The sequence below is a fragment of the Aulostomus chinensis genome, chromosome 5 (genome assembly GCF_037954235.1).
Source record: "Aulostomus chinensis isolate RoL2024-O1b breed Wild chromosome 5, RoL_Achi_v1.0, whole genome shotgun sequence".
Classification (NCBI taxonomy): domain Eukaryota; kingdom Metazoa; phylum Chordata; class Actinopteri; order Syngnathiformes; family Aulostomidae; genus Aulostomus; species Aulostomus chinensis.
The window spans coordinates 14,239,899-14,256,274 of record NC_141324.1 but is presented as its reverse complement, the minus strand read 5'-3'; the positions used below and the strand labels follow the sequence as shown (position 1 = coordinate 14,256,274).

General features: G+C 43.0%; 1 protein-coding gene across 1 annotated transcript; it reads left to right on the top strand.

Moving 5' to 3' along the window:
• The first annotated feature begins 833 nt into the window (after window positions 1–833).
• On the top strand, window positions 834–1,809 carry insl3 (insulin-like 3 (Leydig cell)). Its single transcript, XM_086204915.1, has 2 exons — window positions 834–1,094; window positions 1,336–1,809. The coding sequence occupies exons 1-2, from the start codon at window positions 884–886 to the stop codon at window positions 1,524–1,526; spliced, it is 402 nt and encodes a 133-aa protein (XP_086061041.1). The 5' UTR covers window positions 834–883; the 3' UTR covers window positions 1,527–1,809.
• Window positions 1,810–16,376: the final 14,567 nt, after the last annotated feature.

Genomic DNA, 16,376 nt, shown 5'->3' with positions numbered 1-16,376 from the left:
CAGAGGTTAAAGTGCCAAGCATCTCCAGACGATGTTGAAGTGACACCTTCCGTAATTATAATCAGTGATGGAAATGGGAAACACTGGTGTCTGGAGGGATTGTGCGCCTACGCTGAGGCCTAAGGTGACCATGTGCGTGAATGGTTGCGTCAATATCCTTGACATCTTTTTGCCAGTCGCACTCTGTTCCAATTAACTTCCATCCCTCAAGATATGTCAAGATAAGGTGTAAAAGCAATCCATTTTCAAGGAAAAGGGTTCACTGTTATAATATGAATTATGATGTTTTGACAATATCCAAACAAACGTGACAGCTGGGAGCCGAACGGGAAAATGAGGGACGTCAGCAACATTAACAAGTTAATGACACTGATATCACATTGAGGTCATTAAGCACCGAGGCTATTAGCATCAAACAATCTATCTTTGGTTTGCTTTTCTAAATGAAGGTGCACTCTAAACTTCAGATAGCTCTCACTTTAATTTGGTTGTTTCTGTCAGTGTTTGAAATCTGATCCTGTCAAACCAGGTTTTTATCCGTTTGCAGCCTTGAGGGGACTTTGCATCCTCCTCATACTGATGATCCTGAGCTCTGGATCAGGACATGCTTTTCCCTCACCAAGGCTGAATACATCTGTCAACGAATCTGTGGCCTCAGCGTTTTTGAAAAACTGTCGGCAGCAGGTAGCACGTGTGCACACGCGCACACGCGCACACACACACACACACACACACACACACACACACACACACACACACACACACACACACACACATACACACACACTCACGTATATAAGCCCCTTCCAGATCACCTCATAAGTCATCACACATCCATTTCACTCTCCACACACCATCTCTGCCATTCTCCGCTGACCATCTGATGAAGGGTCCCAGAATGTCTGCTGCCAAGTCTCTGCTGCCTCTGATGCTGCTGCTGCTGGTGGCTGCCGTGTGTCTGGGGCAAGCCCAGGAGAAGATTAAGATGTGTGGCAGAGAGCTGATACGCCTGGCCGTCTCCTCCTGTGGCAACTCTCGCTTAAGACGAAGCCTCTTGGATGGAGAAGCGCCAGATCATCCTCACACTTCTCACTGTGAGTGTTGGCGCGTCAGGGGCCTCGGTTTAGTGTGAGAGCTTCTTTCTTTGAGATTCACCTTGATCCAGTATGAATGTTGTCATTTTTATTCATTTCATTAATGGCAATGTGCGTTTGTCAGCGTTTGAATCTGTTTTTTACTTCTTTTTTTTCGCAATGAGTTTATAGCATAAAAACATGCTTTGCTCTTGAAAAATGTCTTCATTTTCCCTCTCTCTCTACCCTCCTGTCTGCACAGGGGATTTGGACGCTTCCACGGAGGGAGTCCACATGCCCTCACACTCTCCTGAAGAGGAGAAGGAGGTCTTCTCCACTGCTCCTCACTGGTACCCTCTGTCCTCTCGTATCAGAAGAGCCGCTGGGAAAAAAATATCTGATATTTGCTGTGAGAAAGGGTGCAGCATGAGGGAGCTGATCCAGTTCTGCTGAATGGATCCGTGGCGGTGGCCTTCACCCAGTTGGCTGATCATTTAGAATTTCACTATTTTTCCAATGTCGTAACACTCAAACAGTGCCCATTACAGTTCTATACACTTGATTACATTTGATAGTTTTTGATACTTTATACAATGCCGTACAGAAAGATAATAGCTGAAATGAGATATATTATTTATATTGATAAGATGTAATTATTGTATTTGAGTTGCTATAATTTATTTCTTTGCAGCGCTTCAATTACACGTTAATAAAGCTTGCATGATTATTCATGTTCTATTATTCTCTAGCTTTTTCAAAATGCCTGCTCCATCACCAGAATTTCACCAGAACATCAGTCATTATGTTACTTAGCACTGCAAGCGACTATTTTTACAGCTTTACGTACATATGATCTTTATAATGGGACGGTAAACATTCTAAAAAAAGGACTTTTACTGTTCCAAAGACTTCATTTTTAATAGATTTCTTCATGTCAGATTTGTTATCCATAACAAATCAATGGAGAACAACATGGTATGTTTTCCAGATCAAAGCAGAATAGTTGCTCTAAACTTTTAGACAAACACCGCTGATGCCTTCGATAAAATAAGATAAAAAATAACGAAAGGAAGGATAAAAAGTCCTAACATTTAGAGTGTGACATTTCGATAAGTTTTAAGATAGCTAATTCCCATGTTTCTAACTTTAATATTCAAATTGTCTGTCTGTACTGTTTCTTCAATTAGTTCAGCAGTTCTTATGATCTGATGAATTCCGCGGCTTCGCTGTAAAAATAGCGGTAAAAATTCAACACTCAATAAAACTATGTTCTTATTCCTGTCTTTGAACAGCCCGCGGTTCACGTTGCTACACACACGAGCCACACACCCTTTAGTAGCACATGGTGTAGTTTTCAACACCAATGTTCTTGATGATTGCATGAAATCAGATTGGGGCCGTTGGCCGAGTCATTCAGCCCCATAATAACAGAAATCATCTCTGTCCAGTTGATCACACCAAGGAGTGTGTGAGTCTCTCAGTGGATGCGGGTGTGTGTCGCTGATTATCAGCCTCCTATATCGCAGCCCTCACAGCGCAACGACTGAATGATTAGCTGACTGGGTGTATTAGGGGAGGAGGGATCGTATTAAACGTGCAATTAGTTTTTGTGTAATTGCTTTTAATTGTTTATTTATAAGGCAAAACACCAACAATGTTAATTAAAATCAACTTGTAAACAGATTATTTTGTTTGGAAGGTTTTTAATTGCAGACACCAAGTGAATACAACATGATGCTTTCAACAACGTCTAGCAAACGTGGGCACGAGATTAATTCTGCATACGTGATCAGTTTGTCGCGATGATGCAGTCTGGCTGATGGCAAAAAAATCAACAAATTACTATTGTTGGATAAGAAAATTCGACCGATTGGCTGAACTCAACAATGAATGAAACTTGAATTATTCATGAGATTATGGTTATACAGAACGATCAGGTTTAGAATGTAGTCACGGTTGAGTTCACCAGTCCCCAAGCAGCCAGATGGTGCCTCATGGCACCACCCGAAACCCGCCATTTTCAGTTTGCAGGTTGCTGCTGGCTAGCTAGCTAGCTAGCTAGCTCAGGAGTTATTGTTTCACGTCGTGGTGAGACCTTCAAAAACGGCAGCACCAGTGGCAACAAGGTTCCACTTCTGTCAGTATACACGCAGAACCCTAAATTATTCAAGCTCCAAAAATGTATGACACAAGACTTCAGATTTGAATCAACCAGCTGCAATTCTTAAATGTATACTGTCAATACCTGCATCCTCAGTTCAACACTGTAAAGATCAGTTTATGAACCTGTGATATTGGCGAACTAAACTGAACTAAACTCATGCATTATGAAGACATGTTATCCAGAGTTTCAATTAAGATTGAAAAAGAGATGATCGCTCTATGTGCAAGAACTTTGATAAAATTTTGTGATGCATAAAGAAAAAGATTGTTTTCCAAAACTGTGAGAATGTTACAGCCATTTGTGAATATAAAAACAACAGAACAAACTTCTTCTTATTCTGGTCTATTTGTGACAACAATGTTTATGAAATATCAGTGCACTTTGAAGTAAAGTGCAAAAGCGGAGAGTGAGGAAGATGGAGGATACTCTATAGAGGGGTTTCCTGCAATGTCAAATATTCAACAGCAGAGGGCGACATATACCTGGTTTTGAACAACCTCTGCGCGCTGCCGGTTCCAGCACGACTGAGCTCCCAGCACTGGTGAAGAGCCAGCTCGTTCTGCCAACTCAGGGGTGTTACTTTGGAACATTAACATGAACGTATCAGGTTCAGTCATTTCAGTGGCATTTCTGCCACGTGTGCTCCTGCTGAGATGATCACCCTCTCAAGGCTCATTATTTTAACATGCCCAATCACCTCAAGTGATCCTTTATCTCCTTGTGACAAGAGGAGAAATCTGGCCAAAGGACACTTCCAGGCACCAGCCCATCATCCGTCAGCGCCAACATGAGCTGACAAACACATGGCGGCACGGTGCCTCTTTGATGGGCTCCTCTTCATGTTTGCTCGCTGAAAATCTGCTGAAGCAAATAAGAAACAATGAAATCAAAACCTCTATCTCTCTCACTGTCTTTCTGCCTCTTTGTGTCTTGTTTCAGTGAACAGGAAGAGCAGCAGGACGTAATGGCACCTTCACACTGTGCCAGCAGAACACACACACGCACACACACACACACACACACACACACACACACACACACACACACACACGCATGCACACACACTCCTGCCTAGCATGCCTGTGTGTGTTAATGTGTGGTCATGCATGTGTGTGTGTGTGTATGTGTGTGTGTGTGCGTGTGTGTTTGGTGGACTAGTGGGTGTCAATTTGCATGTAAATGAAATGGCTCTCTCGTTCCCAACAGTAAACGTGTCAAGGCTAAAGATGCTATATTTGCTGTGTGTGGTTCATGTTTTGACACATGGCACATTCATCTATTCTGGTAAGTGTGTAATGGTGTAGAGACATATTTACTTGTCTGTAATAGCGTGTGTTTTGCACCTTTGTGTGTGTTTCATATTACAGCCAGTGGTCATATGTGGGTGTGAGAGCAGAAGTAAGGACAAACACTGGCGTGGCTGTTTTTATGTGTCCATCATCATCAGCGCTGCAGGCGTGTGTCCGCATAACACAAACACAAGGTTGCCTGTTGCCTTTGAATGAATTCCAGTCCTGGAACAGCCTCGGACCGTAGTTTGCATACGAAGAATCATCGTCCGCTGACTTGATCTCAGCTGTGATGATGAGATGATTGATCAGTTTTTATGGAACTTTTTAAGTGTGTTGTTTGTCAGCAAAAAGCTAGTGGACACTTCTCTGTTGTTTTTATCAAAGCAGAATTGTTCAAATATATTGGTAATAGACCCTTTATACATTCACTCTGAGATTAGCTTTGTCGAGCGTTGATGATGCGTCTATATTTGTTTGTGTTCCAGCACCGTCTTCATTCTGTCCAGTAATAATTATAAGGCCTTTACTTTTTTATGTGGATAAACTACTAAAAGTTTTTAAAAAATTAAAATCTAAAGTCCATAGTAATTTGGCTTATAGTACAATAGCTGCTATCGTCATATCTTGTCGCTCCAGCATTAACAGTACACGTAGCAGCACATTCCATTGAACATGCTTGTTGACAGTCATGCGAAACCTAAATGCTCGTTTTAGTTTCCCCTTTTTTTTTTTTTAGCTCAAATCAAAGAATTACTTGACAACAGAGCTCTGAATTATACGTTTGGGGTGCACATGAGAGTTTGTCACCCGATGTTTTAGGCAGTTTTGCTGTTGTTGGCGGTAGGTCTTCATTATCTTCAAGCTAATAAAACATGGCTGCAGTTTTCTGCAATTTGGGCTCACAAAGAAGTTCTGTCGATGAGAGCAAACTTTTTAACTCAAGTCACTGAAATTATTGAATTAAAATAAAAATGTTTTAGTGAGGTGTCACTTTAAACATTAGCCTCTTGTGGCTTTCAGCAACAAGCAGCCGTTAGCATCTTCTGAACTCACCAAGACATCATGCAGGGGATAAGACATCTCCACGATTCGTCCCTTTGTTATCACGTCTGTCAGTGAGTGACAAATGGCACGTTTTGCTATTTGCAAGTCAGTAATTGGACATGAACCTTGTGTGAATGTAGAAAAAAAAGGAGGAAAGTGTTTTGCTCCAAGCGTAACGGTTTTGTCTTGAACAGGATTAACTGTCCACTATGAAGTTCTGAGAATTCCATTTTCATAGTGTATCAAAAGCGGGAGAGATACCAGGGAATGCTCCGCTGAGACCTCCCCTACCAGCATGACACTTGTCCTTGTCCTGACCTCCGGACCACTTGACCACTTACCTGCTGGAAAACAGCCTCAGAGCATCACACCAAAGCAGGGTGCCAAATAAATGTGATTGTTCTTAGGCCTCTCTCACCGTGGACATTTTGACTTGTCACAGCAGGAAAGCAGAGGTGTAACAAATAATGACAGCTCAGCTCCACAGCTCTCCTTCCAGTGTAGCAGAGTAATCTTATTACCTGTGCTTTCCCTGCCATAAAATGTCTGCACGGAGGGAGCGAATTAAATCCTCTTTCCGGTTATTGTACGATGCAACACACAAAATATGGTTTCTCAGGTTTATTCTTGGTGGCTGAAATATTAGGACTTCCAGAGGCTTCGCATTAATCAGATTTTTCTTTTTTTAACATCGCATAAACCAACAAACGCAGTCTCATTTTGAAAGTATGTGGTTATAACGGCAGAACCTCGGATATCCTTCTATCAGCTTCAACCACCGTCTCTTACAGGGAAGTGACGGGCTTGTTTCTTCACTGCTCGACAACATTTCGACAGCCTGACCAGCAGTGACAGCTTCAGGAGCACCGTGTGATTAGACGCTCCCGGGAGACGAAGGCGAGGAAGACGAAGCCACCAGGAGAGCTTTCTTGTTGTCTTTTAAAGTTCTCTGATCTCCTCTCATCTACCTTGTGACGTGACTGGGATTTGTAGTTTTCTATCTTTAGCCTTCGTAATATTAGATACTGCAAATAGAAGAAAAGGCTTTTAGGTCATTATTCTATGTCTGTTGGAATTGGATGAAATCTTACAAGTTTGTTCTTCTTTAATAACTGGAGATCCTGTGGGTCAGTGCCCTGTTTGTTTACGATGAGGTACTGATATGTGTGTTGGGACCGGGTCGGTTCTCTCCATTGATGCCATTTTTGTCACCTTTTATGCAATCAAATATACATCCTCGGGCGGCAGTGGTCAGCACTGTGGCCTCACAGCAAGAAGGTTCCAGGTTCAAGTCCCGGCTCCATCACAGGATCTTTCTGTGTGAGTCTCCATGTTCTCCCTGTTCCTGTGTGGGTTCTCTCTGGTACTCCAGCTTCCTCCACAGTCCAAAGACATCAAGAGGGGACGAGGCTGATTGATACTCTAAATTGACTGTAGGTGTGGCTGTGAGTGTGAATGGTTGTCTGTCTCTATGTGTTTGTCCTGTGATGGACTGGTGACCTGTCCAGGGTGAACCCTGCCTCTCTCTCAAAAGCTGCTGGGATAGGCTCCACCCCCCATGACCCCTAATGGGATAAACACAAGAAAATGGATGGATGGATGGATGGAAGGATATACATCTGATGGCTTTACAGTGTTTAACTCTCAAAACAGTGATTGATGAATAAAGGAACATATTTACATTTTGGAAATTCTCTTATTTTACATCCTGACCAGAGCCAGACAAGAAGACAGACTAATGTCTACCATCTTGTCTGGCTCGGCTGGTCAGGCCCCAAACATCACTCTGGTGGCGCATGTTCCACCTTCTGGCCACGTTCTCTTTAAGTCTGGAAAGAGAACATTCTGTATTTACTTGGAATCAGCTGCTCTCTCTGGGGCCCTCTCATGTCGTCCCTATCCTCTCTCTCTCCAGTGTCTGCCATTCTTTTACACAACTAATCCACAATCTCTTACTTCACAACTAAACAGCATTCCGAGGCTACTCAAGAGATGGAGCACATGACCACAAATGTTTATTGTCTGGACTTCCTCTGAGATGTTCTAGTAGTCCTCGTCCTTCTATTTTAATGTCCTCAGAATTTTGTTGCTGGTCGCCTCTGAACCGAAGCCAATTACCACCTCAGCTGCCTTAATTACTCTCTCGCCCTATATGCTCCTCTGTATGCATGTCATTACATCCGCTCAACCTGTCCAGAGAAAAATGGAAGCACATGCAAGCAATCACCACACACACAAACGCGTGCACACACACACACACACACACACACACACACACACACACACACACGCACGCACACACACATAGAGAGACATTATCACTCTGTCACAACCTTGGGGCCACTGGGAGGTGGTGAAGCTGAACTAATAGAAGAGAGCTGGTAGAGGGCAGTATGGCAGCAGCAGCAGCAGCAGCAGCAGAGGCTGCTACAGCGACTGCAGGCTACCGTCCCTCTCTGCTGCTGCTGCTGCTGCTGCAAAGCGCGATGCCTCAGCACACGGGATGGATGCCCCGGGCAGATGCTTGAAGCCCAAACTGATGACAGCAGTGAACAATCAATTGTTTGTTTTACATGGAAGGTACTTGAAACTACAGCACCGAGGACAGACTTATCTCATTTCTGCTGATATATGGAGCTAAAATAAGGTTATGTATTTTAAAGAACAAAAAAATGCTCCCAGCCAGAGATGGGGGTTATAATTTGCATTGAGAATTGAATTTTTAAAATACTCTCCGCTGGAGTATCTGTGGAGTCAACAAGAAATGAAGTTAGTTCGCTGTTTCAGTTTCAGGTATTTAGTTTGAACATAGCATGGGGATATGTGTCTATACTGCATTGGTTGATGCATTAAAACCTGTGTATTTGTTCATATTCATAAACTGGATTAGTTTATATATAAATCTGGGATTATATTTACAATTTGATATGAGTTTCTAAAAGTGCTAGTAATAAATGTGTATCGTTTATGAATATTTTTGTTTCTTGTATTTGCTCGTTTATTTCAGCTGACTGCTACTCTTGTTTGTGTATCGGTTTTTATTTTTACACGTTTGAAATGAAATGTCTTTCATTTCATTTCAAACGTGAGAAACGAAACCAACATGTATGTATTGTTTTCCGACTGAGCAGCATTTATGAACTGAATATGGTCCAACGACGAGATTAAGATAAAGAGTTTCATTGAAAGCCAGCAAAGACGACCGCTTTAAAACAAAGGGAAGGCAAGAGATCATTTACAGCAATAATCTGGGGAGAAGCTCACATGGCTTCTCTCCACAAACATCCACAGAGAGCTTCATTTCTTCAGGAACCCCTGCAGGCATCTCTGTGTGATGCCATACCTGTGACCTGATGCAATTACTGCTCTCTGGTGTGTGTGTGTGTGTGTGTGTGTGTGTGTGTGTGTGTGTGTGTGTGTGTGTGTGTGTGTGTGTGAGTGTGTGTGTGTGTGTGTGAGTGTGTGTGTGTGTGTGTGTGTGAGTGTGAGTGTGAGTGTGAGTGTGTGTGTGTGTGTGAGTGTGAGTGTGTGTGTGTGTGTGAGTGTGAGTGTGAGTGTGTGTGTGTGTGTGTGAGTGTGTGTGTGCGTGTATGTGTGTGTGCGTGCATGCATGAGACATGGGTGAGGAGTGTATGTGTGTGCCATCTCTTGAATACAGAAAAAAAAGATGTAACCTCCATGAAATTCAGTGTGACCAGCCTCTCACACACAAAATTGAAACACAGACTGACTGAATAGAGGAGAGAAGTGATAAAGGCAGAAAATGTGTGTGTGTGTGTGTGTGTGTGTGTGTGTAAAGAGAGAGAGAGAGAGAGAGAGAGAGAGGCAGGAATGGCGAGAAAGACGATTACTCCAGCTGGTCTTTCACAGCTGCTCCCAATTGCTCCTCTTTCTCTGTGTCAATCACTCCCTCCCTCTCATCTCTCCACACACTCCTGTGTGACTGGCCTGCTTGGAGTTGATGTAAAGTTGACAAAACACCCCAGAGTGAGAGTGCTGAGCCGTTGTGCTCTCAGTCTGAGGATGTTCGCTAAAGAGCAAAGAATGTTGAAACTCAGCAGCTGTATTATGTGAAACAAAATATATGTATAATCACACACACACCCACACACACACACACACACACACACACACACACACACACACACACACACACACACACACACACATTTCTAACCTTATTCGATCGTCCATTCAATGCACTTCACCTAATCAAACTTAAGCTGCTTGTGTAACCTCCACTTCTCCATCCCATCAGGGTCATGATGAAGACAGAATGAGTGTGTGCATGGATTTCCTGGCAACCTGGGGTGTGTGTGAGTCCGCGCATGCATGTCCTATATGTGTGCGTGTATGTGTGCGTGCCCGTATTACACTATGAGCTTTGTTTGTCTCGTTTTTCGCGTGTGTGTGTGTGTGTGTGTGTGTGTGTGTGTGTGTGTGTGTGTGTGTGTGTGTGACTCAGTGGGATACTGAAGCCCAGAGGAACAGGTGCTGCAGGAACAATTTGTAAAGTGAAGCAGCTTTTTAAGAGATTGAAATACTGCCTCTCTGTCACTTCCAGTCAGTAGACCCATTAATGAATACTGAGACTTCATGGTTGAGGGTTCGGCCCCCTTGGTGGTCACCTTGGCATTAAAGATGGCTAACCTGAACCCGGACAGCCTAAAAGAAGAAAAGTGGGTCAGGGCACAACACATTAAAATAAAATCCTGCCTTGGTAATTTTAATCTAGACTGGCCTGCTCATGGTTGTTCCACTCATTTGTACCTGAATAAAAAAATGTACATATTCATTATTCAAATATATCCCAATGGCTTTGTTCTATTAGGAGGTTTACTTCTGAAGCTCTGTCTCAGAAACTTCTGAATTGATTACCAGAATTATTGTTGAAATAACTTGTAAAATGACATTAGCTGGTAGTCTGGTGAGACCATGCATATCTCGTGTGCCCAAAAGTTGACCTCTGCAGTCATGACAGCAAAGTGACTGTGAGAGGGCGGGAGGAGTGCTTCCCTTGACAGACAAACTCCTTCAGCCAATCAGCCATAACAGGCCAAAGCCTGTCAGCAGAACAGCCAAACCGTCTTTTCCACAGAGAAACTCAGCCACTGCACTCATATCTGTGTTGATTTAATGGTAACCTTGATGCTTAGTTCTTCTCGACACATTATTTTCCTCTATTCTCTTTTCCCAATATAGAACCTACATTGATGTCACCAGCCACCGGAGCCGAACCAGTTAGAACATTGTGATTGATCAGATTATTTTCTCATAGAGGCTCTAGATTGGAGGCGTTCCAGAGGTAGCTCATGAGATACTGATGGTCTCATCAGGCTAATTAGCTGCACACGCATCAGCAAATCTGCAGCATGCTAACACACTCAGCAAATCAAACGGTTTCTGGCCTGCTTGCATTGACACGGTCCTTTCAAGTTGATTTAGTGGGAATATAGAGCTCAGTAAATGAAAAAGTGGGTGTCTTTTATATGCCCGTTCAGTGCTGAATGCCTCGCACAGGTCATGTGAACAGTTGCGCGTTGGAACTGTACTGCTCTCTTTTGTCTCTTATTTTATTTCTACGTGTGTTGTCTGCTGTGGTGACATCCTATCCTCCTACTGAAGTTGCAATTATTTCATGTAATGGTGTTTGTTGTGGCCACCGTGGTCCATAACTCTTCCTGTTGGTCATTTGAGTCAAACTGAATTGTCTCATTCTTTTGAGGCTTGAATGACGGGCCAGAATCGGCTGTCATGAATTACTCAAGTTCCAATAAAAACAACAAAAAGAAAAAGTAAAACAAAATTCAGAATGTGAAGATTGCTGAATATCAACATGTTGGTATTGTTAGCATGTAGCTAAAAGGACCTCAGTGGTTCCTTAGGCTCAGAGAGCCGCTTGTGTGGCCCCAGGCATTTTTAAGATGATAGCGTTGGGCTGTAGAGTCGTGCTGGCTTCCTATCTCTTGTGAGCCCACCTCCCGATTGTAAGAGCCGTGAAGGATGTCAGCATCAGCCTAAAACTGCAAACCCAATGTTCCTTTTGTCACGATTAACTTTGTTCTGTTATCAGATTAACTCTGCAGATGTAATTGCAGCCTGTCGACATAATGCTCTGACTGGTGCATTTGCAACTTTCACCACCTACAAACCCCCTCAGGCATGAGTGAAACCCCTTCACCTTCCTGCCCCTCCCCCTTACATATTTTATCTCTTTTGCCCTTCCTACTCCCCCTCCTCTCCACCTGCCCCCTCATCCCTCTGCGTGGGTGGTAACTCTCCTCTTTCCCTCGCTATCCATCTCTCTTTCTCTTTTTTGCTGGCGTACCATGCATAATTAAGTGTCACCCTCCCTCACTCTTTCTGTTTTCTCTTCCTTCATCTCTCCTCACCATCCCTCGTCTTCCTTTCTGTGTGAATAGGGAAGGGAAGGCTGGCCCCGGAACGCTTTGGGATCTCTGTTCTTCCTCCCGTTTTCTTCCCTGATGCACCTGCCGCTCCCCGCTGGCCTACACTGGAGCCCTGTGCCAGGCCCGTCTTGTTAAAAGATAATAGTAAATTGCTAAATCACACCACCACTGTCACCACCTCCCTCCCTGCCTCAAACAGCGAAGGGTCTCTGGTTTCACTTTGTGCTGTCATCCGATCCAGTTGCACTCATCAATACACAATGCAGGAGCTCCATCGGCTGCTGTATTTCTCTTCCAGCATGAGACGAGGTGATGTTTGGGGCCTGACCAACACCATGTTGATGTGCATGTTAATGAGTGTGAAGTATCAGACTTCCTTCTTTCTTACAGTTTCATGTCTTTTTCATTTATTCAGCATGTAAATACATTGGGTCCAATTCATGGTCGCTCAGTTTCACTCCTGCATTCACAACAAAGTAGAGCTGAATTTCAGAAGATTATCTGTGTCTAGGCGGCGCAAAGTCTGTCCGTGAAGATGAAAATCAGATTTACATGAAGAGGAAGCCACAGTTCGAAAGCATTAACAATTTGTCATAAAATGTACCTCACTAGGTAGAGCCAGTGAAGCACTTTGGTCCCTTCCCTTTATCTACCAGCTTCAAAAATGAAATTTACTGAAAGTAGTTATCAGAATAATTATGACAGAATTTGTCTAATACCCTACTTCTACACAGAAAAATTTAATATGACCTTTGTTGAATTTGTTCTCAGTATTCTCGTTAGCGTAAACCTCAGAAATGCTCATGGCTAGCTTGTTAGCCTGTACTGTTTTAATAGCCTAGCCTACCCTTACACCAGGTATCGGTAGGTTATCAGCTAATGCATTTTCCAACAGCTTCTGAACCACTGACCCACTGGTGGCCCGGCCTCCAGCTTTAAGGCTTTACAGGATTTAGACTGGTAATGTACCTGGCTGGTCGCTCAACCATGGCCGTAATTAGAGAAGGATATCAGTGATTCATTAGGCTACATAGCCAAGAAGTAATTAAAAAAAAAAATTATATGCACTGTTTGGCAAAGACTTAAGACTCTCCCAGAGGGACAAAATACACATTTCAATTTTGTATTCTTAAATTGTTGTTAATAATAAAATGCAGACCTGTGTGTTTAGTTTTGGTGCGCTACTGGACTTCATCCAAAGAAAACCTTTCCTGGGGATCAGGTAAGTGCTTATTCTTGATTAGGAGAAGTATCTAGTAGCCACGAGCAGAGAAAGGCAGTTCCTGTGTCAGACATTTCCATCGCGCTAACTTGAGCCAAGCCTTGAATGTAATCCAAGGCCATCTGTTGGGTAGATTCTTCGATATGCTAATTAGGTTGAGCCCATCTTTTCTATTTACAAGTGACGCCTGTTCTAGAAGGGGAGATCTCAGATGTCCCAGATGTATTTGAATATGAGTCGAGTTGATAGGAACATGAATCTCTTCCTAAATGGCCCCCCCCCCCCCCCACAAACACAAACCCTGGTGGAGTGTCAACACCTTTGATCAGAATGCAAGATGTGAACGTTTTTGATGTGAATATCTGTGTGAAGATTATGGGCTCTTCTGTCTGGTGTTTTGTGACAGAGATGAATGTAAAAGTGCTCAGTGAATGAGGAAATTGTCAACAGCAACGCCTCAAGCTGAACTTCCTGTACTGAGTAATCAGTGACTCTGACTAAATAGTCCACTCAGCTTTGATGCAATCATGATAGAACAACTGTTAACCCTAAAAAGACTTCAGTGGGAGCCTGAATGAAAAGAAAACCCTTTGAAACTGTACTGAGGCGTGAGCAGAAAAGAGAGGAACTGTGACTCTAACTGGAGTCCAAGCCTGCTCCCGAGGGCCGATGGAGCTAAAGCTGCAGCTCTCAGCCTCCAGAGATTATGCTGCCTAAGACTCAGCCTCCAAGTCTCAGGAGTTCCTGGGACCCAGGTCACAGGAGCTGCTGCCACTTTAGTCCCACACCCATAAGCACTGCATGCTGAATGCCCTCCAGACAAACTTCTCCTTCCCCAGGGGTCATCCTCCTATCTGTCTCGTCCTCACTGTGCTCACCTGAGGTTTCTGAGATACCTGGTTTCCAGCCCCTGAAAACTGTTGTTTCACCCTTAGGCTGTCCAGTGCTACACACACTCCCACATCAGCCTGAGCCCTCCTGCTCTCCTCAGCCTGCTTTGCCCAAACATGACAGCAGGATTCGTCACTTCAGCTCCAAATATGATCCCAATTGACTTTTTATTGACTTTATTTCGATCTCTGTCCCGCCACCACCAAATAATACAGTGTTGAGAGGTTGCAGTCATTTAGCATATTTCTCTGAGCCTGGGCTGGTTCCCACCAGCTGATGAGCTGGAGTTTTCAAGCCAACTGTCATTAATATGACAACACCAGACACTGGCAGAGGATGAAGATGAGGAACAGATTGATTAAGGAAAAGAGCTTGGAGACTGACGAAGAAGGAGATTCAAACCCTAACCCATACAAATGTCCATTCAGAAAACAAGAATTTTAAAGGTTGTTTTCTTCCCTTCTTGAGGACAGCTCTTGAAAAGCGCAGTTTTAAGCAGAAGGATTCACGGGGGACGATGATTGGGTTGTTTTACGTCAGGCTGACGTCACGATGAGGGCTCAAAGACAACAACACTGACAGAAGACGGGGGGGGGGGGGGGTGTCACTCGTGTTACAGCCACATGTCTGTCTGACCTGCTGTCTATAAAACTTTACTGCCTAGAACATCCACCTACAAACCAGAGTAATAATCCACATGGCCTCTAAGAAGAAGTCCTCATCGGGTAAATGTGACCGTGCGCGGTTTATTCTTGTGAGTACACACTATCATACTTGTGCATGATGTTTCATTGACATCTAAAATAGGCTGTGATTCATGTTTCTATCTAAACATTTTATTTATAAAAAAAAAAAGTACCCAATGAATACTGGAAAATCAGAAGAAAGGAAACATTTCTGATTCGAACGCAAAATGTTTTTCTTTGCGCATATTCATATTTTTGTAATCAAACCCCTTGAAGCAATTTGGTATAACTTTCTGATATAAACAGAATCTCCCAGTAGACAGAGAGACAGAGAGCCAGGGCAGTGCACGAAGCAGTTGGAATAAACATCTGACAATGATGTCACACTCTTGCTTTTAAGCAAAACCTTTTTTTTTTTTTCCGCTCTTGTGACGATACGTGTGCAGCTACACTCTGGCTTTTCAGCTTTTTGGGGGGCAAGAGTTCAGAACACTGCCACTTCCTTTGCATTAAATTATTAAAGTACGGTTACCCCGCTGAGTTTGGACCGGGAGAAGAAACAAGGCACGGTTTTTATGGGTGGGTCCTGGTCTTCTCTGTGTTGGTTATTCCTGCAGAGACGAGGAAGATGACTGCAAGCTAGATGAATCGGATGTAAAAAAAAAAAAATATGATAAGAGGAGAAAAAGAAATACATTCAACTCATTTGTTGGGCCTTAAGGATACAAACAATATGTTTTAATGAGCAACACTGAATGTAAACACAAGTTTGTTTACCAGAAAACACTACAGGGTACCTTTAAAAGTGAATAACTCTCAGAACACGCACCCCTCGTGTCCACAACTGCCTTAATTGTGATACTGGCAAATTCCTTTTCAAACAATAGTGATGAAAAGCCAGATGAGCAGACTTGGAAGTAAAACTTTACCATAAAAGTACATTGATAATTGGTGGTTTATGCTGAATAAGCTTTAATCAAGTATAATTAACCCTTTATTAATGCTCATTGTGACCCTCCACCAGTTTTTTTCATCCATCTCTGCTGTAAACGCCTAAAGTTTACATGAATACTTAATTAGTCGCTGATTACTAGACACATTAGTTAACTGTTCATTAACATATAACTAAGCATTACTGATGGATAACGACACGTTAATTAACAATTATTAACTATCGTGAAAAAATTACCGATTTTTCTCACCTAAGCCGCAGTTAGCGTCTCTGATTTTTCATTTAACAAACTCAGAGGACATTGTTTTGCAACGTAGAAGGTGGTAAAACCCAATCAAATGTGCACATTCTTCCACGAACGCTTACTTGAGCACTAAGCTTGATGGTTAAAGCTGCACCCACAGCAGCTGCGTCTTGTAAAACACATGAGGGCTACTCATTATCAGGGGGGTAAATATATGTGTTCATGAACATACGCTTCACGCCTCTGGATTATATAGGGGGTGCAAACTTTACTCTACACAGAACGTACCAGCGATATACCCTGAAACTGTCTTGTGGTGTGTCGCCATCAATTACTCAAATCTAATCCCTTCTATCCAGCTGTTAATTAAAGTAACGCTACAAACAAATCAAAGTTTA